The following is a 27,243-nucleotide window of genomic DNA, read 5'->3' as shown; positions in this document are numbered from 1 at the left end:
TTCTTTATGTTTCAAAAAGGTCCAAAAATTAAGTTTCAATCTCCCCTCTCTCACAACATTAGGATATTTTCTTTCACTACAAGCTTCCAGTTTCACTATTTATTTCTTGTTGCACTCTAGAAATAGCATGCCCAAAAGTTTATTGTTTTTTTGCGTTTAACTTGGTGTTGGAAACTTGGGGCCAAAGATTTTTTTTTTTTTTTTTTTTTTTGGGAACAATGGGGCCAAAGAAATTGCTTGAACAAATCATTAGGTTCGTTCTCTCCGAGAGAGAGCCTTTCTCTCTATATTGAGAATTTTTCTCACTTCTAGTGTGAGACTTTTAATCATGAGCATATCCAGTGGTCCCAACCCTAGTTTCGGCCATGGTTGGTCGTCTTTCTCCCTTTTCTTTCTTCCTCTTCTCTTTTCCTGGCTTTAATTGGTTTTTCCCCTTAATTTCTTTACTGATTTGTACGGTTCTTCTGCTCTTGTGGATATCCCTCCTCCTGGCTCATCCCTATTCCAATCTTTAGTCATGCATCCTGTTGAGATTGTGTGTAGAGTTCCAGTGTTTTCACCGGTTCGAGTGTTTCCAACACTACCACCTTATCTATGTTGTCTGCCCTTACCGGCAGTGCCGCTCGTGGGTTTCCACAAATTTCATCTTAGTAGTTGGCTTCTCTTGATTGGTTGCCAACCATCCTGTTTTTATGGTTGTGCTCAAGAAGCAAATTGGAGTTGGAAGTTGTGATTGATGAGGTGATGCTTGATGGAGGAAGAGGAATTGGATGGACCGTGTGGAACTGTGAAGGCGGAGATTGCGTGAAGTTTCTAGTTTCTGTTGTTTAGTTTTGGTCTTAGGCTTATCTGTTAGTTGGTTCATTTTGTATTTTGTTTTGTTTTTGGCCCATCTTTTGTTTGTTTATATGTTTACTTTGGGCCTTTAGTTTTTTTTGTATATATGTTTTTGTTGGTTGGTAATAGAAAGCAACTTTTTACCCAAAAAAAGAAAAGAAAAAGAAATTGCTTGAACAAGTCCCTAAGGAGAAACTAATAGGATTAAAAGCACACCACAATGTAGCACACAAATGTCCTATTGATTTTCCTTATTAACACTAAGATTTGTCAATTGTAGCATATGAAAATAAAGGTATTTCCTGTAGAAGATTGTTTTATCTAACTACTTAAAATGTCACAAAAACTGGATTGCTGTCCCTACTAACCAGCCACCGAAACATAATTATTAGACCGACTTACACTTATCTAAAGTCTACGAAATTTTATATGAAGACACTAGACACACAGAGCCACACTCACACAAATTTTTGTGATTTTTGGAGTTGATTTGCTATTTAAATTAAATCGAACAAAAATAGAACAGAAACAGATTTTAAGTAGTTCACAAATTAAGAAAAGCGAGTTAGGGGAATTGCTATCCACCACCAAATAATCATGCAAACATGTTATGTTTCATTGAAATTCCTTTTATTTCTGGATGAAGATGCTCAAGTTGGCTCAATGTTAGAACTCAACCTATTACTCTTTCTTATGTAATATGTTAAGAGAATGGCGCTTTCAACTTAACTTAGTCCCTAGCATGCAATCTAGAATGACGTGTTCATAGATTAACAAGTAGAAATCATTAAGAACGAAAAGAGTTTGAGTCATCATAAGGCATCGTAAATATTAGCGTTGTCTTACTTATCTTAGAAATTGGCTCACATGTTAATCGCAATTAACAAGTACTACTCTAGAACATATGTAGGTCCTCATTCGACAAGGGCAGGCACACACATATTCATAGCGTTAGAATCCTAGATATGCTTACTAAGTATGCATCCGTAGAAAACACATAAAGAATTTATCAATGAGACAAGTAGTGAACCAATTTTCATCCATTCATAAAAGTAATTCAAACAAAATGTCATAACAAACTTGCAATCATATTTGGAGTTTCAAAACAGCCACTAACTTCTAAAAATTAGTTACACATAATCCTTAAATAAAACCAAAAGAAAGACATGAGTTTGAGAAGATAAAACCGAAAGAAGAGAATGTCAAGACTTCTTTCTTCCTTTCCTTCCTTCCCTAATGATGCTGCCTTGCCTTTTTTTGCCATTTTTTTTTTCTTTTTCAAAATTATTTCCGTAAAAAATACCCTTTATTTCCTCCCCCAACGCTTCTTTAAACCAATTGTTGCTGCATCATTTCCATAACTCCCCCCACTAATAGCAATTTAGTGTTGACAATAAGTGAGAGAAAATGGTAAAACAATTGTAACTCTTTGGGCAGCCTTTATGCCAATTACTCCCTCTTAATCCTCATCTTTAATTCCATTTCCTCTGATATTTGAATAGGTGTCAGCTAACTTTTTCTTGACTGCATCAGTTTTGGCTGCTAGATTTATTGGGTTTATTACTTTCATAGCAGTTACAAACTGCTCAGTCTCTTTTGAATATTTCAGTGTTAAAACGGCCATAACTTCTTCTAGAAAAATGATATTGGCAATCTGCGAAATGCTCCAGAAAATAGACATCCGTAACTTTCCAAGAATATAAGGATCATTCTCTAATTCATTCTGAGCTGTCCGCAACTTGCTTCCAAAGTCAGTTGATTTGCACAGGCAGTTTTAACGAATTTGTTACTAAAAATCCCACTTGTGCTATTTTTCTTTTCTTTGCTTGACAAATCCTACAAAATACAAAAACAAAGTAAATAGCTAAAAAAATATAAGGAACTAACTAAGAAAAGACAAGTGAATTTGATGTAAAATATACGCAAATATGAGCTTATCAGAAACTGATTAAAAAAAGTCTATAGGTAGGAGAGATTTTTCAGTGTGCCGGGAATACAGGCCAATACATCAAGTGACATAGTATAAGTGGTTGTATTTTTTTTTTTTTTTTTTTTTTTTTTAAGTATCAAACCCCTAATATTATGATACTTAATGTATGGAGCCGTACTCCTGGCACACCAAAAATTTCACCCTGAGTAGAATGAAAATTAGTAACAATGATAATTTTGTAGACATTTCCACAAATATGACATGTCTTTGTGTACAACACCAAAAACAATACAAAAAAAAACCTAGCAAAGTAGATCATAAGTAAATCATTAGACAAGAAATTAATTAACTAAAACACAAAGGCAGTACTTATAAACCTAACACAAAACATAAACCATAACTAAACATAGCAAACGCAAACAAGAAGAAGATGAAGCTAAAATCTTGCCATCTCCATGGACCCTTCAAATTAACTTTCTCAAAATCCGACTGCAGCTTGAAAATCTCATCAGGTTGTTGATCCTTTAGCCGAACCACGTTACAACTAGAATCCTGAAATTTGTAAAAGATTACTCTGTGGTACCCTCTCATTAGTGCAATATCACTTTTGTAAAGTGCTACAAGAGAAGGAGGAGCACGGTAGATTGCAGATCTCCAAGAACTACAAGACTGATGTTCAATGCTTGTCTCTTGCTCCATACTTTTTTATCATGATCTCCATGACTTACAAGTTCATGAACGGCTCTCTTCTATCAAAATAAATCAAACCAAAGGCGAACTTGGTAGTCCACGAGTTGGTTGGAATTAGAACATTCACTATCACTTACCGGCTGTGGTAATTTCCCATCGATCTTCATGATCTTCCTAATAAAAAGCGAATACTGGTTGTTCGTCAGAAGCCAGTACACGTGCCGCATGCTGTTACACAAGGTTGGTGATAAGAACTGAAGAAAACTCAAGAGGGTAAACTAATAACATCCTTCAATTTCTTCCATGCCCAACTGTTTGAATCAGACAACTCGCCCATTAGGTTGTCGTAGCTTTTTAGTTTATGATAAGGGGCTTGTAGACGGAGATTGGAGTTTTAGGATTTGAGAACCGAATAATCTTGTACCTTAAAGGTTTCGAGCTCGATCAACATAACCATGGCAGTTATTCAGGTACCACAGAGGAGCTTCTAGGGTTTTGGCTCATGCAAAACACTAGGTCATGAGTACTATTCACATATTTGATCTAGACAGGAACAGGCATGAAGTTTAGTAGCGATGAAAGTATTAAAGTCTTGTTGGACTTGTTATCAACAGACCAAGGTTGATGATATTTGTTCTGAATTAAAGACCCAGAAACCGTGCCACTCCTCTTACAAAACAAATGCCATAAATAGCAAGATGCCACTAGAAAAATATTAGATCAAGAGGTTTAGTTCTGTGAGTAAATTGTAGCAATGGTTCCTTAACTTTAACTTAATTTGAGCAATGGTTCTTCAACTAAAAATCTATTAGCACTGGTTTCTCAACTCATCAAAACGTGCAGCTATAATCCCTCAACTAAAAATCCATTACCAATGGTCCCTCAACTTTAATTCAACTAGAGAAATGGTCCTTCAAGTTTAACCCAATTGGAGAAATGTTTCTTCCAACATAACTCATTTTGACAAAGTTGACAAAAAGGATCATAACTACACGTTTTGATAAGTTGAGGACCAATGATAATGAATTTTTAGTTGAGGGACCATTGTTACAATTTACTCTTAGTTCTTTTGGTTTCTTCGTGAGTAACTCCTCCAAAACTCTATTTTATAGTAGAAAACATTTAGAAGTCTCATATTGAAGGAAAAAAAATAAGGAAATGTCTATTATTGAAACCGACTATTGCGCTAGACAGTTAAAAGGGCATTCTAAGTCTCTGCATTTAGACATTCTATATTTACTAGTTAATTATTTATACAGTTAACTCCACCTAGCGAGATAAGATTTTGATTGTTGTATGTAAGTTTCAACTCAAATTGAAAAATTGTAATTGTAAAGCCATGGTTTACCAATTGAAGGACAAATACTTACACAAGATTAGTAAATAAAACAAGGGAACTTTAACAAACAGTTCTCGGTACTGTTCATTTTAACGAAAAATCATATTTTTACACTAAAAAGTCAATCCTGATACTATTCACTTTACCTTTTATTTTGTCCTTATCGTTAAAAATTAAAATTTTTAAACCTTTTTTTATTAATTTTTCTGTCAAACAATCGAACAATAATATATTTATTTAATTGTTGTCTTAGCCAAGAATAAGGCAGCAGACTGAGAGTGAAATAATTCTTATCTATAAATTTAAGTCCCTCTCAAGTCTCATCCACCCTTGCTTGCTATCTTGTGTTTAACTGTGCATTCCTTTTGTCTTCTTCCAATCATTCCCCCCCCCACAACAGATTATTAAACAAAGTTTATTATTTCCACAACTACATAACCACCACGGCTTTTCGATTGACTACTACTTGTTATAATAAAAATGGTTATCTTGATATACTAGATTAAGAGCTCGTTTGAAAGTATTTTTAAAATGACTGAAAGCATTTTTCGTGAAAATATTTTTGGAACCAATCTTGGTACAAATGTAAGTAAATCCTAGAGAAATGTAAATGTTTCTTGAAAAGGGCACATAAAAAACATTAAGTGTTTCTTACAAAAAAAACTAAGTTCTTTTGAAACTTCAAATATTTTCTCTAAAAGCACCATTAGTCATTTAAAAACATTTCCAAACGAGCGTCCAAACTTATTTTGTTAATACATTATCTAATATAGGTGAAAATTACAATGAATCCTCTCAACTGTATTGAAGAATGTGTGTATAAGCAAATATGTCAATTTTATGTGTCTAAGACTAAGTAGTATTATTTGTTGCCTTCCTAATTTCATTAGTAGTGTAATTATGTAAATCTTAGTAGATTATTTGCAGAATTCTACAATATTTTTTAGATAGTTTTCTTGTCGTAATTGTATTACTTGGAGAGCAAGAATTCTCTCTCCCTTGTTAAAATAGATATAAAAAAAAAACAAAACATGAGAAATATCCCTTAATTATTAATTAATCTAGACACAAAGCACAAGGAATATATAACACAAAATTCCTCAAGCAGTTCTCTCTCTTCCCCTTCCGCCGGTTTCATGCTTCTCTTTTCCCACAGTAAAATAGGCCAACAACATAATTGTTATTTTAATCTAATTTAAACCTAATTAATAATAACAGGATTAGAGTAGAGAATCTCCTTGATGAAATGAAAACAACTACCTAGTACTAATTTAAGGCCCCTCCTCCCCTCCAAATCCTATTGCCACTTTCGCCAAAACCCCCCCAAAAAAATGGGTTACAAGCTCCACACAATACAAAGCCCTTTTTCACAGCCACCGCAGCCCCCGCCTACTGCGCCACCAAAAACCAACTTACCCATGTTCTATTACGGCCTCATAATCGTCTCAGTAGCCGCCATAATCCTAGCCATGTACAACCTTATCTTCGTCAAACTGACTTCGAACCGCCACGACCAGTCTCCGCTACCAAGATCATCAATCAGTTTGGTTGATCTCTCAAGAACACGGAGGAGTAGGAGCTTTGAGAACTTGGACAGCTTCAGGTACAAGAAGAACGAAGGGTCAACGTCAAAAGATGAAAGTTGTGTCGAATGTGCTGTTTGCTTGTCAGTTTTTGAGGACGGAGAAGAAGTAAGAAAGCTTCCTACTTGCAAGCACTCCTTTCATGCTCCTTGCATAGACACGTGGCTCATCTCTCACTCCGACTGCCCGCTCTGTCGCACTCCCCTGCCGGCGAGCTCATGGAGTCATCCACAGCTGACTACTACGCCGGAGGAGAATTCCAGAGAGGTCCTGCTTGCAAACGCTCCTTTCATGCTCCTTGCATAGACTTGTGGCTCAACTCTCACTCTGACTGCCCGCTCTGTCGCACTCCCCTGCCGGCGAGCTCATGGAGTCATCCGCAGCTGACTACTACGCCGGAGGAGAATTCCAGAGAAGTCCTGCTACTGTGAGCTTTCTAGGGTTTCCTTTTTTCGGCTTTTTTTTTCATTTCCATATCTAGGGTTTCTTGGATTTTGTTGGTTTGTGTAGGACGATGGTATCAAGGAGTGGATTGTAGAAAACAAGGATTAGTTGGAGATATTTTTATAGTTATCAGGAACACAAGTTACGTGATATACCATTTCACGTATTATAATAAAGATAAACGATAGAGCTAATACCCTTCTTTTAGGGTATATTAACACAAAACAAATCAGCTTATTGTGATTTGAGTAGAATAGTAATGTTACTTGGCCACGTTCATAGTACACTCGATTAGGTGAACGGAGTGTAAACATATTTTGCCTTTCAATTGGTTCCATCATTGTGTTCAAGGTCAAATTCCCTCTCGCAGAATATTTTTTGTGTACAGACTCATCGAATGTAATTTTATTAAAATATGTCCGTCTCAGATCCTGATTCGATAAATTCCGGCATAAATTTCTCACAGATATTACAATGCCCAAAGTTACTCTCACCCTTCACACTATGCCAATAATATACAAGAGATGAAATCTACATCCTTCTTAAATTGTCTAGCCTCGCCTGTAAATCACTATCTATCCCACCGTCATCAGCTCCAGCTGCCGCTGTTTCAACTTGTGGAACTTTGTTCTTCGCAGCCGGTGCAGCAACAGCAGCGGATGGTGCATTAACAAGCTGCAGAGAATAAGAAAACCGAAAAATCGTTATTGCTGCTCAAAAATTTTAATTCTTGGTAATCAGAGTGCAGAGGAAAAATCTATTTATCTACTGATGTAAAGTACCTCTTGGTTGACGTCAATTCCAATCTCATCAAGAACTTGGCTCACTAGTTCGTCGGTTTCCTCCTCTTCCTCATCTCCTTCCAGCGCATCATCAATGGCATCGCCCATCACCTCAGTTGTCAATTCCATCTTCTCATTCTGCCTCTCGAATTCTTGCATAATTTTCTGCAGTGATGGCAAGTTCATCTGCCTGTTCATCTGGCCCATTGCCTTTGTCACTCCTTTCATCGCCTCTCCCATGGCTTGTGTCGATTTCAATGTCTGAAAAGAAAAAGTGAATTTTAGAACCCAACCCATCCAATATGATAACAAAATAATGACGGTGTTAAAAATTGCGAAAGAAACTTTCATTCATATAATTAAAAAGGCATAATGTAGGATATACCTGAATTCTAAGAGATACACCCTGGAGTTGTGATTTGAGCTTGTAGAACTTTTCAATCTGATGCCGTGTTCGAACAAGGTCTTTTGCCATAACTTTAACAGCTCCCTGACACAAAGTTGGACAAATAAAAACCACAGTTAGGCTTTGTGACCATCAAATCAAAGTCATATACACTACAAGATAAACACAGAAAATGTTCTACGCATGTATAACACCAACTGCATAACTAAAACTCAGCAACAGATAATTAGGCAACAATGACCCGAGGGAGTTTAGGTCTGCGGTCAACAGTAGATCAGCCACAGAGTGCAGACAGAGGAAGATACTAAAATCGACCTTCACGAACAATAAAGCAAAACAGCAACTAGCAGAGAGAAAATAACAACCATCTGCCCTTGCTTGGCACTTTTCTTAATCTCTAGAATTAGTTTCTTCTCTTGTCCTTGGAGAGCTCCTCTCTCCCTCTCTATTTCTCGAATAGATTTGTCCAACATCCTCTTGTTTTCCCGCAAAAGTTCTGAAATCTCAAATTCAGACGCATAAGTACAATGTCAGCTTATAAAAAAGTAATTCTTAAAGAACACTGATATGAATAACAAAATAGTGTTACGTGTCCAAAAACCAAACAACCGGATTACCAATTGAGCATTCAAATCCAGATATCGATGTGCAAATAACGGTGTATAATGCACATACCAAAGATTATCAATAATTATAGACATCCTTGTGCTTCAAGTACTTAGAATTTCTTCATTTCGTCTATACATAACCCAATTGAAGGTTACACATTACAAATTTACACACCACTACAGGTTCAGCTCCGGATATCGGGTGGAATTTAAGGTCTATAATCATTACGACGCCTCCTACGTATACAGATATATTGAAAAACTAAGCACTGGAAAAAGGATTGACCAACTAGATTGAATTGTAAAGCATAAATTTTTTATATCAGCTCCTAAGCATCAATAATTAGCAACAAAATCATTAAATTCTTTGATTAACACACAAATTATTTAAATTTCTCGATTTGCTCCAATCAGTCTCTCTATAATTTCCAAATCTATTAAAACATAACACAAAATTCCCAATTTTGTTTAAAGATGCTACATATTTTACATCAGGAAAGACAAATATCACAGAAATTCAACAAATCAAAACCCTCAATAACATAAAACCAAACCAAATTCACCAAAACTGGATCAATCTACGAACCTGCGGGCGTCTTCCGCTTCCCGAAGAGGAAACTCATGGCGCCGGATCGAAGGGTCGAAAATCAATCTGAAACTTCTCCTGCCCGGATAGGATCGGATCGTCTCTGCGCGCGTTCGACTCCGATTCCTCAGAAAACCGATTGAATTCGTCGGCTTTTCAAAGCTTTTGCCTCTCGATTCGTCGAGCTTTCCCTTCACGCGGTGTGTTTGTGTAGTGGATGGAAGCGTCGTCGACGACGACGACACACCTTAACGCTGCAAACCTCTAGTGCTGGGCCCCGCACGATCGTTTTTTTCGCACGATTTTTGTTAAACTGTTTCTCGAAGGCCCAATGGACCTTCTCAAATTGCATCTGAGGCCCGTACGGTGATGCTTGGGCTTTGAATGGAGGCCCATATTTGGGGGTCGGCGTTTTTGTCAGAAGTTGGTTGGTTTAACCGCACGCGGGAAAAGGCGTCTGGCGTTTTTACGTTTTTTTGTTTTAACCGCCGAGTGAAAGCTGTACATTTGCAGCTGACAGCACCAGAGCGCACGGGTGCACGTGGGGAGCATTGGTCTTAAAGACACCGGGAAGACGCAGACAGGATTCAGGGAGTCACGTGCGGGTTGTCCCACTACGTCGTACGTGAGAGTATAATATACTGTTCCTTTAGCATCCACCTTTGGAACTCACGGTTTGTTCGGAAGTACTTATTTCATAACTCTTTCCAAAAAAAAAAAAAAAAAAAAAAAAAAAAGGCTTCTAATGAAAGCATGAAGTAAGTTTCATAAACATTTTGAGTGTTTCTTGAAGAATTAACGTTTTTGAAAATTTGTATGACTGTTAAATAACTTTATTTTTTATTTTTTATTTTCAGTTGTTTCTAATTTGAACACTTATATCAAAATTATTCGAAAAACTATTTCTTTGCCTTTTCAAAAATTATCTTTCAATTTTTTATTTTTTTCGTAATTGAAAACTAATGATAGTTACTAAACAAGTTTTCATATGTCAAGTTTTTCCTTAAGTACAAAACTAAAAATTGAAAACTGAAATCTAAAGTTCTAAAACTGCCCCTTAAACTTTTCTATAAAAACCATGTCCAAAATGATTATGAACCCACAAAAACACTTTTAGTCATTTGGAAACAAACTCTAACCGATGTTTGCTTTAAATATGCCAACAAGATCCTCTCAGGATCCTTTTGATGAGGATCCTGAAGATCCGTGAATCGTGTTCATTCATCGTACATTGTGCGGTCAATTTTTATAACGAGGATTTGGATTCTATGGAGTTTAACTATGGGATGTGCATTCATTCTTTATTGAAGAACGTGTTGTTATTATGAAATTCAAATATCATTTTCAATAACAAAACCTACTAATTCGATACATTTTCAAGAATATCAACAAAGGCTAGTTCTCCTTCGCAGGAAACTTTTATTTAATGACCAAATACTGAACAATTTACTACCATCAATACTCAGAATTGCTCTTTCAAACAATAAGCATAGTGGATTTATATTGCTTGTACAAAATTCTACGGTGCTCCAAAATATAAGATATTTCAAACTTTTTAACTATTAGACCTTAATTTTGAGAAATTTGGAAAAATAACTAAAATTTAGACCCCATATAGAAATTATAACCACCTTTTTAATTTTATGATAATTATAACCAAAATTTAATATGAAAGTACTAATATACCCATACAGTTCTCCAATGAACCTCACTTCTTTTTCCTCCATACTCCACCATAGATCTCTTAGACTCTTCCTTCTCTAATTTGGTACTTCTCTTCTGCTTATACAATCAGACCCAAAAAAATTGACATTTTGTTGTTTGCTTTTGGAGTCACAAGTCTGGAGCATACACATGGAAGGAAATGCAGCAACATAAATTGATTTGGGAATGGTTTTCTTTGCGTCTGGTTCCGTTTTCTTTCTGGTTTTTCTCTACACTGCCGTAAATATCCAAACTTCTTCTGCCTTTAGATAATCTTTTACCAAGTAAATATGCCTTGAGCAAAGCTACATTTGGGACAGAATTGTAGACTATGCTTTTGGGTTTCATTTGAATTCCTAGAGATTGCCAGCAAATTTATGCTAATGAGGCAATTTGTCCTCAGTGAACAAGATATGAAGAAACAGGGTTTTACTTTTCAGCAGAAATGAAGCTTTCTAGGATGCCACACTCTGTGAAAAAGCTAGGTTTAAGGGTGTATGAGTAATTTTCTATCAAGTTTTGGTTATAATTGTCATAAATTTAAAACGGTGGTCATAATTCTATATGAGGTCCAAATTTTGGTTATTTTTCCAAATTTCCCCTTCATTTTTTGTGTATTGGACCAAAAATTTAACAATTATAAAACCCATAAAAAAATGCTAAAGAGACTTTCTCAAAGCATGGATTCTCCATAAACTGTTTGTCACTACACAATTTAACTTTAATTCTCGTACTAACATTAAATATTATGCAAAAAAATATAAAGTGAAATTTTTATTTTGAGAAAATCTCCTTAACATTTATCAACTCAAAATATTCAATATTCCGAAACACTGGATAAATCCTTGTAGCTGAAAAGACAATTGCATAATTTTATTTTGGACTCACATATGTTATGGAAATCATGCAAATAATGCAGAATGGGCAACTGGCATACTGGCAGTCTGGCAGATTGCAGAGAACCTAACCAGTTCTCTGCAGCGGCCACCCGTTAAGATCATTAGTCACAGACAAATATGGAGAAGATCCAACCACAGAGAGCTGGTGCGTGGTCCTCCTCCAGTCCTGCTCCTCTATATATATCTGCTCAGTGTTCATATAATTCAAATTAATTATATAAATAATTACGTATCAATTTGCTCACATGCATTTGTTTTAAATCATCCTCCATTAATCAATTTTCCAGGCTATTTGCCACGGATTTATGCACGGTTGTTGAGAAACACGAAGTGATTTATTCGGTAGATTGCAATTTCCTATTTGTTTATACGTGCTTATGCGATCACTAGAACGATACGGTATTTTTATTCACTAAGTAAGAAACTTTAAGTTCGTTTCATGTGGATAATGAGTTTGATATCATATTTTGCGGATCTCGCTTAGCTTAAATTATTGATATGTTGATCATGTTGGTTTTCACTAAAATGTGTTGTTCAAATTTACAATTGACAAAAAAAACATTACTGATCGTGTTTCGCCCTTAAAAATTGAGATTGGTGACCACAAATATAAATTGAAGACATGTATTGCTTTCAGATCTTCAACTCATGTTAACACACTGATTAACCAAGATATATAGAGCCATATGTTAACTTAATATCTTGACTAACTAAATTTTCCCTCTCATTTCACTACAACAACCACCAAATATTATTTCACTCAACAGGATTTGGGTGTATGAATTATAGAACATCACGGTATTCGGTTTTGCACCGTCTTTTCAGGCCTTCGTTTACCCCTTTTGCATGAGCCTCCTTGTTATAATTGCATCTTCAAATTGGAGCATCTGTCAATCTTATTTTCAATTGCCGCCGCTCTTACTTTACCTTCCATCCCGTTTCACTAAGATACCAAATTTTTGTAATTTTTATTCAAATTTTTTTTTTTTCACTTTTGAGAAGCAATTGAGAGCTAATGTGCTCAAAGTCAATGAAGGGGGGCCAATATGGGTGTCCCATTAACCATCCCAAGAATATATATAGATTTGAAGATCAAAGAACTTTAATCTTCTCCTATGGTGTAAAAGTTTTGTTGGGACATATGCCTTAATGCTTGATCCTGCAAATATATTGACTTCTTAGATTCCTCCATGAGTGGGCCCCTCCTTGTCTCCCAAGCTTCAAAACTCTTCAAATTTCAATCCCTAATCTCATTTCTGCACATTCAGATCATCTTTAAGATTTAGCATTGTCTTCCTGTTCATGGATGTTGCAATGTGTCTAATGGCCAACTCAATAATGAATCCTACTGTATCTCTACCGAGCGACGGAGTAGAATTTTATGCGTTCGACTTAAATATGTAATGAAATATTTTAAGTGACAGAATAACTTTGCTGTCACAATCTATTGAAATTCAATCATTTTGTATCTGTAAAGAAAAGAGCAGGTTGTAGCAATAGTCTCACAACTTTAACTGAATTGGAGCAATAGTTCCTCAACTAAAAATATGTGACTATTGGTCATTTAATTCATCAAAACGTGCTACTATGGTTCTTTTCGTTATTTTTATCGAAATGAGTCACGTGCTACACACATGAGATTGAATCAAGGGGCAAATATGAAAAATCAAATGAAAAAATTGTGCAATGATCCCTCACTTTTAACACAATTGGAGTAATGATCCCTCAACTTTAATCCAATTGTATCAATGGTTCTTCCACCAACACTCATTTTGACAGAAGTTCTAGTGGAATTGACGAAATAGACCATAGATATACGTTTTGACGAATTAAAAGACCAATGAGCACATATTTTTAGTTGAGTAACCAGACAACACATATTTTTAGTTGAGTAACCAGGCAACACAATTTTTGAAAACCCTTGCCAATGTTCTGACCAATATAATTTATATTTCTGCTGTGCAGACAATAATTAAATGGCCGAAAAGCTCTGAGTTGTTAATCATTTCTAACCCCTTTGAGGCCAAAGTGATTGAAATTTTTACCTGTAAACACTTGAGGTGGTTGAGGCCATGTGCTAAAGCACCAAGCAAGAACTGCTAGCTAGCTGCTTTCACTTTCTCTCTTCTCTAGCAGATAACATTGGTGTGGTTTTACTTTTTCCATTCTCTCTTTTCAATCTGCTTTTTTTTTATAGTACTTATAGCTTAAGCGTGTGAATGTGACATCAACAGAGAAAGTGCTTCCAAAGTGCTTGCAGTTTGAGCAACGCTATCTTATCATGTTTGTGTTGTTGGGAGTGTAAATTCAAACCATGTACATCGGCAAGAAAGCGCTTATATGTAGCTTGAGTATTGTTTTCTCATCAAATTTTATTTTATCACGATAATGTTTATGTTGTAAAATTGTAAACCTAAACACATTTTCTGGCAGAAAGGTCGTTCGAAGTACTTGTAGTTTAAGTAAATTCGCTTGTCAAACTTATGTTATTAGACACTGAATCTAAACCGTAAAAATTAACTAAATAATAACTGACTCAAGAATTTGAAAGTAGAAACCTTTAATTAATTTGCTCAACCTTTTCACTAGAAAAAAAATAAAGAAAAAAGAAAATTACAAGAACCCTTGGGCAATAGCTTGATTGGTTCTGAAATTAGTAGTCTCATACACTGGAAGTTCTTCCATGTACCTTCCAACCCCAACTGGATGATTCAGCTCAAAAAGATCAGAACTTGAACAACTCGCGGCATCATGATCACTTCCTTCATCATCTGCATTGTCACAAAAACTTCTCACAAAAGTTGGACCAACCGCGCCCGTCGTCCTATAACTTGTTGGACTAACCGCGCAAGTCTTCCTGTAACTCGTTGATTTTGTGGTACAATTGAATGTAACCAGGTCTTGCGTTCGACTCTCGCCCGATTGGATCAGCGTATCATAATTAGCAGGACAAGACCTTGCATATTTTTGAAAAGAGGGTTTTGGCATCAAGCTTGGGTCTTCTTCAAACACACATTTGTGGTCGCTTGAAAGCTGAGAATCCTCACCGAGAATCATACGCATCGGGTAAAATCTAACCGTCCTTTTCATGCCATTGCTCGATTTTTTCGCTCTTGAAGACGGTTTGCTCAAGCAAGACCTTGAGAAAGTAGAAGCCGGCGCAGAAGAAGAAGAACAAGATGATTTCGAATTCGAAACATGCTCTGTGATGCTCACATCTTCCACAGCTCCAACATGACACAGTTTTGCCTTTTTGACGTTCCCGGAATTAAAAATTGAATTGATGAAGCTCGCAATACGCCCGCCGGGGGAAATAGGTTGCTTCACTTTCTTCAGTTCTCCATAGATTTTCAAAGCTCGGAGCTTTGTCTTTGAAAACCCGCCTCCTCCGCTACTCTCACTCTTTTCCTTCTCCTCGAACCGCACGAACCTCCCCTCGACCGCCTTCGGCTTTATTCTTGATCTGTAGCTCGAATCTGTTTCGGAAGACGAAAATGCAGCTCCCGAGCTCGACTCCGAGGAACTCGAAGCGGAGTTCGAGAACATGGAGCTGTGAACATTCTGCTTCTCAACCCATTTCTCAATCATAATAGCCCTTCGTAGATTAACCTTCTCTTTGCCTCCTTTAGCAGAGCAGCTCTGTTTCTTTACCATTGTACTCGAATCTCGAACATAACCCTGATCTCCGTCTCCACCGCTCGATTCATCAATTGAGCGGTAGATGGAGTCGAGCAGCGAAGAAGAGAAAGACGGGTTTCTTCTTCGCCTCGAAAACGTTTCTTCTCTCGGTGACCTCTCCCTCACATACATCTTGATTTGCTTACACAAAATTTACAGAGGAAAAAACAGAGTTTTATAGGCAAAAAACAGAGGACACAGAGAGTGTGATAAAAGCAGAGGACAGTGAGAAATAGTTTAAGAAGATGCGTTTGCTGGAGTGTCTGCTTAGAGAAGGTCAAAAGCTGCCGAAGGGAATTTTATAGGGTGCAAGTAGATCATGTGAAAGAACAAGAAAGAACAGGGAGAGATTGCAAGTTCCCTCTGTTTTTATATCAGAAATGTTATCACGGTTGCCAAGTGACCAAGGCCACCTCCAGCCAAGGATATAGGACACTTTTAGCTTGAATATTTGTAAAATTTAACTCCAATCAAGGGCTAAAATGAACTTGTCAAAATGAATCAGCGTGAATTTAGCCAAGAGCTAAAGACATACGGCAAGCCCTCTCCCATCGATGGGACTTTCACATGCACATCGCAAGTCAAGATAGAAAAATTTGGAGCTTGTTTGAAATCGTTTTCTTTAAGAATAATCAACTGTAGAATAAAGTAGATGAGTGTTTGATAAACTGTGTTGTGAGTATGAAAAACAGTGTTCTTTACAAGGGCTACTTTTAGCCCTTTATGACTGAAGATGACCTAAGAATACATCGTCACTCACTTTTGAATTTGTTATCAAAGATGGTAATCGAAAGAACGAGACTCGTTTTTATATTTTTTTTTTGGTTTCTTTTGTAGTAAGGTTTGTGCGCAACAAAGAGCGAGAACGGAGATTGGAAAGAAACCAGGATGATCCCCGCCGGATTCTCTTTGTGAGGATTCTGGAATCCTCAAATCACATTCGTTCATCGTATATTGTGCAGTAAAAAATCATTGTAAAATTTTTATTTAAAATTAAATATAAACAGTACTTGACAAAAAAACTAATCGCACGATATACGATAAACGAATGTAATTCGAAAATTTTCGAAATTCTCAAAAAGAGGATCCGGCGAGGATCCTCTCCCGGAAAGAAAGACAAACACAGAGAGAAAGTAGGATTTTGGGAATAAATTAAAAAAGAAAGTGCCGTGCGTGCGGGTGAATTATGGTTTTTGCGGGTCTTCCAGGCTGGCGTACTTTATTTTTGGGGTTTACAAGTTATGCTGTGTTTCAATTTTCTTTTTGAAGTAGAAAATATCTGTGCTTGGTTGCAAGTGGTAACTTTATTGATTCTTCCTTTTGATTTTGGATGGTAAAACTAATGAGTGGATGAATTTTTTTGTTTCTTTTTCGATTATTTCTTGTACGATTATTTCATATCCAACTCTTGAGATTCATTGCGTTCTTAGTCGTGACGGATTCATGATTTGAACCTTAAAGGGCTTCAGTAGATACGAACATAGCATGAAGTGCGTAAAAAAAAGATTAGTTTATTCACTTAGTGGCCTTATTGTGCACATGTCAACGGATATCGGCATATGCTAAAGTAATCTGATGAGTGATATAGAGAGAATTTGTCGAGTATTGTTTATACAACACCTCGAGATATGCTTAGCATGCATTTCATCGAACACTTGATAAACACAAAAGTCACTTGTACTAAACGTTCGGAGGGTCCTCGAAACATTTTCATATGTATATTTTTTGGACTCGGGTGGTCCCGGGACCACCTTGGTCCCCATTTCCATCCACCCTTGGTTCTTAGCATATGATAAGTTTGTTTTTTTAGTAAAAAAAAAAAAAAAAAAACATAATATTAGACAAGACTATAACGATGTATTGAAAATCTTACGCTAAACAATTTCCACGATGAAAAAAATAAAATATAAATAACCTCTATAAGACAGATACAGATGGAGGCTTGTAACTATTTGATCGGAATAGAACTTTTAACATATTTGCTAGGCAATGACACTTTTATGGTAATATATATGGGAAAATTTATTTGAACTCATGTAACTTCTTTTTACACCCAACTTAAATTTAAATTGTTAATTGTCTATTTTACCCTATTATATAATGACTATTAAGTACAAAATGAAATTAATAATAAAACTCAAATTTATCAATAAACCCATTAAACCCGACCATCACTTCTTATTTATCTTACGTTCATTTTGGCTAAAACCCTAATAGGTCTTGTAGTGAAAAACAAGTTTTTTTTATTGATGGATGGTGGTTTTGAAGTTTTGAATCCTCTAATTAAGGTATGACTCAATTAATGAATATTTTGTTCTTTTGATTTCAATTTTTTTTTTAAGTTTAGAAGATGAGTATTTAGGTTTCAATTTTTTTCATCAATCCCGAATGGTTTGTTAAACTTTCTGCAATTGGAAAATTCTAAGGAAAAACTTCTTATCAATGTTCTTAGATTATAAACTTCCTTACTTGTTGATAAATATAAGGGGATGAATTGTTTGATTTGTTGCTTATGCACATCAGTAGAAAGAAAAAAGGCAAATGTCTGGGTTTGGTAGCAGAAAGAAAAAAAAAAAGAAAAAAAAAAGTAGTCATGGAAATGATAGTGGGAAGAGGGGGGTGGGGCAAGGACACCTCTTTAAAAAAAAAAATCAATTACAGATGTTATTTTATAAAGAGAATTGATGTAAAGATAACTTAAAATTTTGAATTGGGTTTGAGAGGGTAATTTAGGTAATAAATTTAGGTTTAAGGAGCAATTAATTCTTTAATAAAAAAAAATATAGGTGAAGAGAGTAAGTTGGATGTGGAAAGAGGTTACATGGGTTCAAATAAAATTCTCGAATATATATTCTTCCTGTATTTGACGAAATTACTCTTGTTTCTCAACAAATTTTATAAGTTCCATGAAAATCGCCATTTGAGCCTCGTAAAGATCTCTAAGGCTGTTATGAATAAAAATGATACAAATGCGTATTAAAGCTACATGTTTCTAAGAATTTTGCGTATTTCTTTACAGTAATCAGAGTTTGTAGAAGTATGCAAGAAAAATGAATTTGTAGTTCAAATGCTTGAAAGAATTAGAGTTTGTACAAGCACGCAAAAAAAAAAAAGGATTTGTAGTTCAATTGCTTAAAAGCATGTACATTTATAACAGAGATCTTAAATTCGATTCTTCTCGCCCCACTATCATTTGTAAACTCATCAGTGACCAATTCAATTTTCACTTCACTCATCTCATATGGGCTTCTTTTTTTGCCCCTTCCCGGGTTTTGATGGACTTTACATTGTACTTGCGTGGATTTGGCCCATTGACTTCGGCTTTGATAACCAATCACCTTTTTATTTTTTGGCGAAACTAATTTACTTGCTTATTTACTACGAGAAAAAGATTCGAACTGGATGCAAAGACGAGGAAAAGATTCGAACTGGATGCAGAGTCTATACCATAACCAATTTACTTCCCCTCCAACATTTTTACAGCCTATAAAAATGCACTGAACAGAAGAAAGAAGTGCCACAGGAACGAGAGAACAGATCATATCCTCCATTTGGTATTGACATACACATCTTTTCAACTCCTGAACCGAAATTCAGATACAACTGATGCTATTCATCCACCAAAAAACAGAAAAATTAACAAAAATTAAGACTATAACTTTACCCCCCAGCCAATCCCGTACGAATATTTTGGATCATGAACAGGGGAAGCTTTATATTCATCCCTCCGAACATCATGAGGTGCTAGTGGCACCCATTTGGATATCTCTATAGACAAGGCTTTACCTGTATGGAAAACCCGAAAAAGAAAACCAAACCACGAAAGCAACACCTCCTCAAGTTTTCTTGAAGCCACCCGATTTTCACAATCACAAGTATTGTTCGTGTATCCTTGCCCGATTCTCTTCCCACCACAATCTGGCATGCACCTCCCCAAATTTTTCCCGGCTGCACAAATCATGTCAAGGCAATATAATTGCAAATCATGACGATAAATGAGCATGAGAATAAATAGCATTTTCACACTCGAAAATGTTATGTTAGATTTGTACCACCTAAGGATGAAAAGCACTAGTGGAAGCAGAATTATTGCAGTAATATTGATGTCATATGGTTGATGATAGCATTTCATATGACTGGCAATTTAAGTCATAATTGTCACTAAGCTGAACCTCAAGTATTCTATGATGCCATGTAGGGCCAACGTGTCGAAAAACAGTCTACTTAACAAAAGAAAAGCAATCACTGTCGCCTGAAATCTTGCAACTAATCATCTCCTGTGAGAATGATAAGCTTAAGCAATCCGTTGGATGTTCACTTGAAGGGCCACAGGAATAGTAAAATTTTGAGCAGCACTGTATAAATCATATTCTCAACCCGGTTTTGACAAGACTACAAGAATCCTTTGACTGGATTATGGTCATTTTTCGGGTCAAAGAATTGATCAAACAGTCCTAAGGCAGAAAATGCATCGCAAATTTTCCCTACAAATTCTTACTCTTTCAGGTAGTTGCAATATCATCTAACAGAAACAATTTGATGTAACTCTACTCAGTTTCTTACTAGTAAACAGTTGTTGCACATTGTAAAAGTTGAGTTGTTAAGGATAAGGATATTACCTGAATCTGACCCGTCTAAGCTCCCGTTTGCCCCCTGGTAATGCTCTGATTGTGATGTAAACCCCTGGCTCATCCTGTTCAACCCATTCAGTCTCCATATCGCTGGCATTGCTGATTGATAGCTCCCCTGAGCGATCTGCATCCCTTGACGAACTACTTCTGATAGAAGCATCCATGGATGATGTCTCTGTCTTGGTCCCACTTATGCTGGAGAGTTTTGGGGTGGAATTGACACCAACTGAATCGCTGTAATGGCGGGACTGCATTGGGTGATGATCGAGCGAATCTGAGGATGAGTAGCTCATAGCCATCCCTGTGGGACGATACAAGTTGCGAGGTAGGCGTTCTCTAGTTAGTGGTGGAGTTACAGGGCTGGCTTCTGCAGATTCCATCTTTGAACTCTACAAACACGAGAGGAACAAGACATCATTCATCTGAAAATAAATAAAGAAAACAACATAACTTATATATTGTACGCATTAAATGTAATACTTTATAAGTGCAAATGCTGAACTAGAATTGTCATCGGAAACCAAGTATTGCCTTCAGATATCAAGATAGAATCGCCATTGTAACTGAATTGCCACAATGCCATTTCTGTACATAGCTAGCTTGGGGTTTACCTCATCTTCAGATCTACGTGGGGTTGGAAGCGGGAAAGCATTCCGATTAAACCTTTGAACATTGTAAAGTTCCATGACCCTGTCATAGTTGTCAGCCCACCACCTCTGAGCTTGCCATTTGTTGAAAATATCTCGACTAGCCAGAGAAGATAAAACAAGAATTAAGAATCCCCGATGTCATGAAATTACAGCATAAGAAGCGAGAACAAGAGGCACGCCACAAGCACAAAACAGTTGAAAACATTCGTTTAGCGTAACTAGGGCACTACGATCGGTTTTCGCAGAAATTAGCAACAACGAAACACACATTTCCCGTTACTGCAGTTTCATTTTATCTTTCACAGTTGAAAAAAATCAAATGCTACTGTTAAATATGTAACGCCACTTCAAATTGGGCGCGCAACGCCTTGTGACAAAGTGAAAACAGAACTCCGGAAAGGCAAAGCTATATTTCGGTGCATTGGAATAAAGTGGCCTCCAAAGTTTGGACAAACTGGCTTTTTTCAGCAGTGCCTAACCGGTCAAACCTAATAAGTGGCTTTTTCCAAAAGCCGATCAAACAAAACGAATCTATTCAAATACTAAATTGACATCACCAACCAAAAACAAAAGCAAGCTACCCCATTTTTGTTTGTCTCCCAGGCAGCAAGAAAGCTACTGGCGTGGAAATCTAACGTTGGATGTTCATATTTTGTCACGTAGTTTTCAGAATCACCCTAGTACTAATCCAGTTCGAGATAATGTGACGCAAACAAATGCATCCAGAGGAAAAGAAAGACAAAGGCAGCGGAGAATCAGGACAGGCGGGGTAGAATTTAAGAAAAAGAAATCTAAAGGGCTTCTCCGACAGAACGACAACCCTGGCCCACCAACCACTTCAATCCTCACCATACCTCCTCTCCCTTTGGACTTTTCTTTGCTTTGCCATCAGGAGGCGTGAAATTTACTGGCCCTCTGTAGGGCCCATCCGGGGCCCACCTAAATGGTTCGTATTGAATAAGGTCATGTTTGGATGGGTGCTGAGAAAACATCAGAAAATTTTGGGTGGCAACACCAAAACACGCGTAACAACTCTACCTGACTCTACAAAGATAACATTTTGTGTGAGAGCTACCTTATCGAAGTTTTCCGGTAGGCGAAATGGGTTAACATAGTTCGGAACGGGTTGTAGTTAACAGGCAATTATCCTTGCAAGCAAAGTAACATATTCAAATAAAAATAACTCAGTCCTCCAATATCGCTTGTAATGAAAGAAATCTTTTGCACGAAACGGGTTGGATAACGTTTCGTGCAAACGGGCTGTACTCAATGCCCGGCCTATAATGAAAGAAACCTTTTGCACGAACTATTTAATTTTAATTTATTGAATGAAAAATAAAAGGAAAACGAGCATCCAAACATCACCTAACGTACTAAAGCATGACAAATATTAAACTCCTACATCCACCGTCGGATACGAATCCAAAGAACAAAACAGACGGTCAATTTTTCGAGGGAGATTTATTTACCTGAACCGAATGCGCTTGAGATCGTTCCCGCCACGTGGCAGGGAGACGAACGTGATGAGAACTCCGGCCTCCACCTGAGCCACCCACTCCTTGGGCTCGCGCTCTTCCACGAACACGACCGGGTCGACTCGCCGCCCGCTGGCCGAGTTCGGCGTCCCCTCGCCGCTGGAGATCCCTTTCAGCCTCGCCTCCATCTCCTTCCCCCAAGTCCTCGGCGTCGTCGAGCTCGAGCTCCCGGTCCGCCGGTACGACCACCTGAACCGGTCCGAGTCGGCGTCCGACTCGCCACTCCCCTTAAACCGACTCTGAGCCGCCGTCGCCGGCCCCGCGCAGGGGGCGCAGTGCCTGTAGGCTCCCGAAGCCTTTAATGCCATGTCCTTGAGCTGCAAAATTCGAACAATCACGCCAATTCAGGTCGATACATACATATCCATGTACCATACGTTATGGTTTTGAATTAATACCTGAAACGTGAGCGATTTAATTGCGGCTTGCTGCTTGGTACTGGAGGAAGCCGGAGTGTTGGTGGAGTCGGAGACCTCGGGCTGACTCAGCGAGTCGTCGCCGAGTTTCTTCGGGCGAGCTATGCACGTCAGCATTGTGACTGCGCTCACACTTCGTCTGCGAAACTCCCAGAGAGAGGAGAATTGAAACAGAATGCGGTTGCAAAACGAGGTCGTTTCGTGTTTCCCGGCGCCGTATGGATGGAATTTGGAGCGGAAGAAGAAGGCGTGGAGAACGAAGCGAGCGCTGCAACTGTCAGCTAACACAGACGCGACTGAGACAGAGTACTTAAATGCCACCTTAAATTACGCTACCAGAAAGAAGATTCGCTCATCAAAATTTACTAATTAAAATAAAAACATAAATAATTATTACAAAATTAAATTAAATTAATAAAAAAGGTAAGAACTTATTTAGAGCAAGTCCACCGGAGGGTATAGTCCGGTGGACAGGGGACCAAAAAAACCCAATAGCTAGCCTTCCTTGCTCTAGCCCATGCGGGTAATTGGGCTAGGGGTGGGCCCATGGGAAAGGGAAGGTAGGAATCAACGGCCCAAGTGCCTGAGTCAGCCATATTAAAAAATTAATAAAAATGTAAAATGTAAAAAATTAAAAAAAATTAAAAAAAAATGATTTAATTTTTCTATAAATCTCTTATCGTTATCTTCCCCCTTACACCACAATTTTATATTTTCTCAAATACTTTGAGTTGTAATTTCTTATTTAATGATACGTGGCGCAACGAGACCGATTAAAAATCCTATATGAAATTACAAATAAAATTATTTTTTATTATTTTATAAAATAAAAAATACTAATATTTTATTATCTATTGCCATGACTATTGAATTTAAAGGTGGAGATGCAAAAGACAATTACTGTTCATTAAAGGTAATTACTATTCATTGGAGGGGATTTAATGAGTAGTTACCCTGGGGGGCTTCAAACACTGGAAGTGCTCTTAGAGGCGATTTTAGAATGAATTTAAAGTACTTCATAGATGAAGTACATAATTGTTCTTTTTTTTTTTTTTTTTACATAAAGCATTTTAAAAAGTGCTTTTAAAACCTAAAAATATTATTTTTAAAAATATTTTCAATCATTTTAAAAATACTTTCAAACTATCATACGATTTACCTACAAATATTATGGTTTGAGTGTCATCGAAGTTAATAGTGACGTGGGAGTGACGAATGAGGAGAGAGAGGAGAATGTGGAGGGAGGGAGAGAGAGAGAGAGAGAGAGAGAGAGAGAGAGAGAGAGAGGAGTGTGATGTGTTTTCTTTTTGGCTCGGGGCTCCCTGATTGGCTATAGCAGGAAACGTGACGTTTCAACTGGAACCGGGTGTTTACCGGGTTGGGTTTGTGGGGCCCCATTATCCATTTGGTTGTGGAGTTCTAGAGAGGCCTGTTTAAAATACGTTTTGTTGAGTTGGAAGTCCGAGATCCAAGATTTTGTGGGCTGCGGTTGTTGATGTTTGACCTGGATGGTCCAACAGTTAGTTTGGAGAGTTATATCAAACATATGGAGAGCAACTTACTTTAGCACAAAAGATAAGGAAAACTAACGAAAAATTCAAAAAACTTCCCTTTTAATGAAAAGTTATTTTTAAAGATACAGTAAATAGTACTATAGAAAGGTATAAATATGATTTTTTGTTAAAAGTGAACAGTACCGGGAGTGTTTTGTTAAAACTCCCCAAAAGATATTGTTATCAGAGCGTTTCGTGTCAATTTAATCAGGATGTTATTATAAAAAGAGATAATTGGAGCAATGATCTATGAACTTTAGCTTAATTAGAGCTTTGGTTCTTGAACTAAAAATCTGTGTGTATTAATCCCTGGATTTGTTATAATATGAAGCAATGATTCTTATGACTAACTTTTAGAACTTCCATCCAAAATAAAGAGTTTAAAGGGACAAGAAATGGATAGAAATTCTAACGTAGTTAGCCAAAATGAGCATTTGCTCTACATTATAACAAGTTCAGCGACCAATACTCATGTATTTTCAGTTTAGGGACATTTTAAGTTTAGGGACTAAAGCTCCAATTGGGCAAAGTTCATAAATTGTTGCTCTAATTTTGTTTGATAATAATGTACTCGTACTATATAAGTCATTATCGAATATCTGATCATGAGTTAGGTGTTAGGCTAACCTCTATTTATCAATTTTTTTCCTTTTATTCTTGACTTGGATTGGAAAAAGGCTAAGAATCAAACTCTTTTCAAATGGGCTTAACTTCAGATCCATTAAAGTTGGATTCGCGTAAAAATTGAAATAAAGTAATTGCACTCAGGCTTAACTTTGGGTCTGAATTTAGCACACTACGTACCCATGACCATCCTTTACCTCAATATAACCATAAATAGAAAAAAGTTATATAAGTACTATATATGAGTTCGTATATTCCTAAAAATAAATTGATGTTATAAAAAGTCAAATTATCTCTCAATTTTTCAGTATGGGCTGCTGTAGTGTTAGTTTGGGGTTGCTGTGTTGTTTTTGAAAACTGCGTCTACTGTGTTTCGAGAATAAACAGTTGTGAAAAAAAAAAGTAAGTAAATGTTTGATAAACTACAGTAGTAAAAGTGCTTTTAGTAAAAAAAAAAAAAAGAAAAAAAAAAGAAAAAAAGAAGATAGGATTAGGATTGTCAATATGAAAGTTTCATTAATTAATTGGTATCGTTTACCTACCTTCAATGAAAAAGGCATTTTTTTTGTGAAGCATGTAGAGCTGCTTTTGTTTTATGCTGTTTTGGAACCATGATTAAGAAAAAAAAAAAAAAATTATTTACCAAACTCAATTAAGACCATAACTTTTTTAAGAAGCTGATTTTAAAAAAAATTAAGCAAACCAAAACAAGCCCGTAAATTAGTCTCATTTCGGCCTGGGCACGGTTTTGTTAGGTTCGATATGAAAGTGAAATCAAAATCCAAATTGAAAAAAAAAAATTCAATACAGTTCGGTTCGATTTTAAGGTATGTACCAAATTGATACGGAACCATTCGGTTCGATTTCAAGGTTTTAGCATGAAATAGGAATGAGTCGGTTTTGCGCTTCAATTATAGGCCCACTTTTTTAAGAGAGAGATCTGCCGGCGGGGACGAGGGTAGGGGCTGCCTCCGGCGGAGGTGGGGTGGCTGACGGGATTATGTGCGTCGGGTTGCGAGTTCTCCGGTTTGGTTTTCTTATTTTCTTTGAATTTTTATTTATGAAGTTAACGGAGTTAACTTGTGGTCAAGTAAAGGGACACTTGTCCACACCAAAATGCAGCAGAGGGTGGGCAGCGATACACTTGTCCACACCAAGATAAATAATAAAAATTTTTATTTTCTAAATTATTAACTTTGTAACACATATATTTCAATATTTATATAATGACACTTATTATGTGTATCGATCACACTGAAAAATCTTTTCATCCGAAAAATCTGTCCTTCAGCTTCAACTTTATGGTCCATACTATTTTATCTGGTTTTTTCTCCAAAAGTTATTGTAATTTACCTCGGTGCTGCCGACAACCTAAATATTACTAAAATAACAAAAGCCAATAATATTAATAGAGACAGTCAACAAAATAATTATATTATAATCATGCACTATAAAATATTTCGACTAATAAAATAAGAAAAGCACTTTAAAATAATGTTATTTGCTCTCCACCCAATAAAAAAAAGAAAAGGATAACGCTTGTCTTCTAATGAAGGGACTTATTTGTCTCCACCTGCGACGAATTTTACGGTTAGAACATTATAATTAAAACCGGTTATTTCAATTAAAATCGTTTATTTCTAAATTGTCTATATATATATAATTCAATTTTGATATAATTTAATCATTTCACGTGTTAAACTAATTAATGATTTTAATACCAAGTGGTACTTTTATAATAAATTGTCTATATGTTTTGTTTAAATAAATGGTTAAAGATTTTCAAACCGATTAATTTTTTATATATGTTTTTTAATTAAATGATGATAAGAAAAATGGAATGATCACATTATATTGATAAATCGTCTATATGTTTTATTCATATAATAAAAATTCATTAACCATAAATAAAAAGACGAATAAGAATAAAGTACACAAAGCGTTATACAAGAAAATGTTCCGCTCAAATAAAAGAACAAGTCAAACTTAATTTAATTTCCATTTCATGCTAGAAAAGGATCATCTTCGGATCTCTTTCACCTAATCATCTTTATTGAATAATTTGAATTCTTGAAATTTAATCAAATGGTTAAAAACGCGAGTCCACTTTAAAAGTTATAAAAAAACTTTAATCATTTGATCAAATTTCAAATATCTGAATTGTTTGAAGAGGAGGATTAAGTTCTTTCTTGCCCACTCGGACACAGATAAAAGCAAGGAGAACGTCATCCCAACTAAACCACCGTTGATCACATCCATCATCTCCCACAGGCTTCCGCCACGTGTCCTAGAGCAGTGTGTTGTGGGACCCTTGTAGGTTCTGGGAGCTACCAGGCTCAGTCCCTCCG

General features: G+C 36.5%; 4 protein-coding genes across 4 annotated transcripts; 1 reads left to right on the top strand and 3 right to left on the bottom strand.

Moving 5' to 3' along the window:
• The first annotated feature begins 6,127 nt into the window (after positions 1-6,127).
• Positions 6,128-6,810, top strand: LOC137747715 (RING-H2 finger protein ATL58-like). Its single transcript, XM_068487875.1, has 2 exons — positions 6,128-6,399; positions 6,537-6,810. The coding sequence occupies exons 1-2, from the start codon at positions 6,128-6,130 to the stop codon at positions 6,808-6,810; spliced, it is 546 nt and encodes a 181-aa protein (XP_068343976.1).
• A 387-nt stretch (positions 6,811-7,197) lies between these two features.
• Positions 7,198-9,434, bottom strand: LOC137747529 (vacuolar protein sorting-associated protein 2 homolog 1). The gene is made up of 5 exons (XM_068487659.1): positions 9,206-9,434; positions 8,377-8,507; positions 7,991-8,095; positions 7,606-7,866; positions 7,198-7,498 (listed from the first exon to the last, which is right to left on the bottom strand). The coding sequence occupies exons 1-5, from the start codon at positions 9,240-9,242 to the stop codon at positions 7,355-7,357; spliced, it is 678 nt and encodes a 225-aa protein (XP_068343760.1). The 5' UTR covers positions 9,243-9,434; the 3' UTR covers positions 7,198-7,354.
• Positions 9,435-14,421: 4,987 nt separating this feature from the next.
• Positions 14,422-15,618, bottom strand: LOC137747714 (protein BIG GRAIN 1-like C). Its single transcript, XM_068487874.1, has one exon. The coding sequence runs from the start codon at positions 15,616-15,618 to the stop codon at positions 14,422-14,424; it is 1,197 nt and encodes a 398-aa protein (XP_068343975.1).
• Positions 15,619-18,930: 3,312 nt separating this feature from the next.
• Positions 18,931-23,036, bottom strand: LOC137747705 (protein Brevis radix-like 4). The gene is made up of 5 exons (XM_068487865.1): positions 22,701-23,036; positions 22,237-22,619; positions 20,729-20,864; positions 20,106-20,506; positions 18,931-19,434 (listed from the first exon to the last, which is right to left on the bottom strand). Exons 1-5 carry the CDS (start codon positions 22,833-22,835, stop codon positions 19,356-19,358), a joined length of 1,134 nt encoding a protein of 377 aa, XP_068343966.1. The 5' UTR covers positions 22,836-23,036; the 3' UTR covers positions 18,931-19,355.
• Positions 23,037-27,243: the final 4,207 nt, after the last annotated feature.

This window comes from Pyrus communis, chromosome 10 (genome assembly GCF_963583255.1).
Source record: "Pyrus communis chromosome 10, drPyrComm1.1, whole genome shotgun sequence".
NCBI lineage: Eukaryota > Viridiplantae > Streptophyta > Magnoliopsida > Rosales > Rosaceae > Pyrus > Pyrus communis.
Note: the sequence above shows the minus strand (reverse complement) of the source record. Positions and strands in the feature narration are given on the sequence as shown.

Excerpts from the sequence above, each read along its gene's own strand:
- LOC137747715 (XM_068487875.1), top strand. The coding sequence starts at position 6,128 with ATGGGTTACAAGCTCCACACAATACAAAGCCCTTTTTCACAGCCACCG. Across the intron at positions 6,400-6,536 it reads GAGAACTTGGACAGCTTCAG|ACACGTGGCTCATCTCTCAC; the intron begins GTACAAGAAGAA and ends CTCCTTGCATAG.
- LOC137747529 (XM_068487659.1), bottom strand. The coding sequence starts at position 9,242 with ATGAGTTTCCTCTTCGGGAAGCGGAAGACGCCCGCAG. Across the intron at positions 8,508-9,205 it reads GAAGCGGAAGACGCCCGCAG|AACTTTTGCGGGAAAACAAG; the intron begins GTTCGTAGATTG and ends TTGAGATTTCAG. Across the intron at positions 7,499-7,605 it reads GAATTGACGTCAACCAAGAG|CTTGTTAATGCACCATCCGC; the intron begins GTACTTTACATC and ends TATTCTCTGCAG.
- LOC137747714 (XM_068487874.1), bottom strand. The coding sequence starts at position 15,618 with ATGTATGTGAGGGAGAGGTCACCGAGAGAAGAAACGTTTTCGAGGCGA.
- LOC137747705 (XM_068487865.1), bottom strand. The coding sequence starts at position 22,835 with ATGCTGACGTGCATAGCTCGCCCGAAGAAACTCGGCGACGACTCGCTG. Across the intron at positions 22,620-22,700 it reads TTAAATCGCTCACGTTTCAG|CTCAAGGACATGGCATTAAA; the intron begins GTATTAATTCAA and ends CGAATTTTGCAG. Across the intron at positions 20,507-20,728 it reads CACGTAGATCTGAAGATGAG|AGTTCAAAGATGGAATCTGC; the intron begins GTAAACCCCAAG and ends TCGTGTTTGTAG.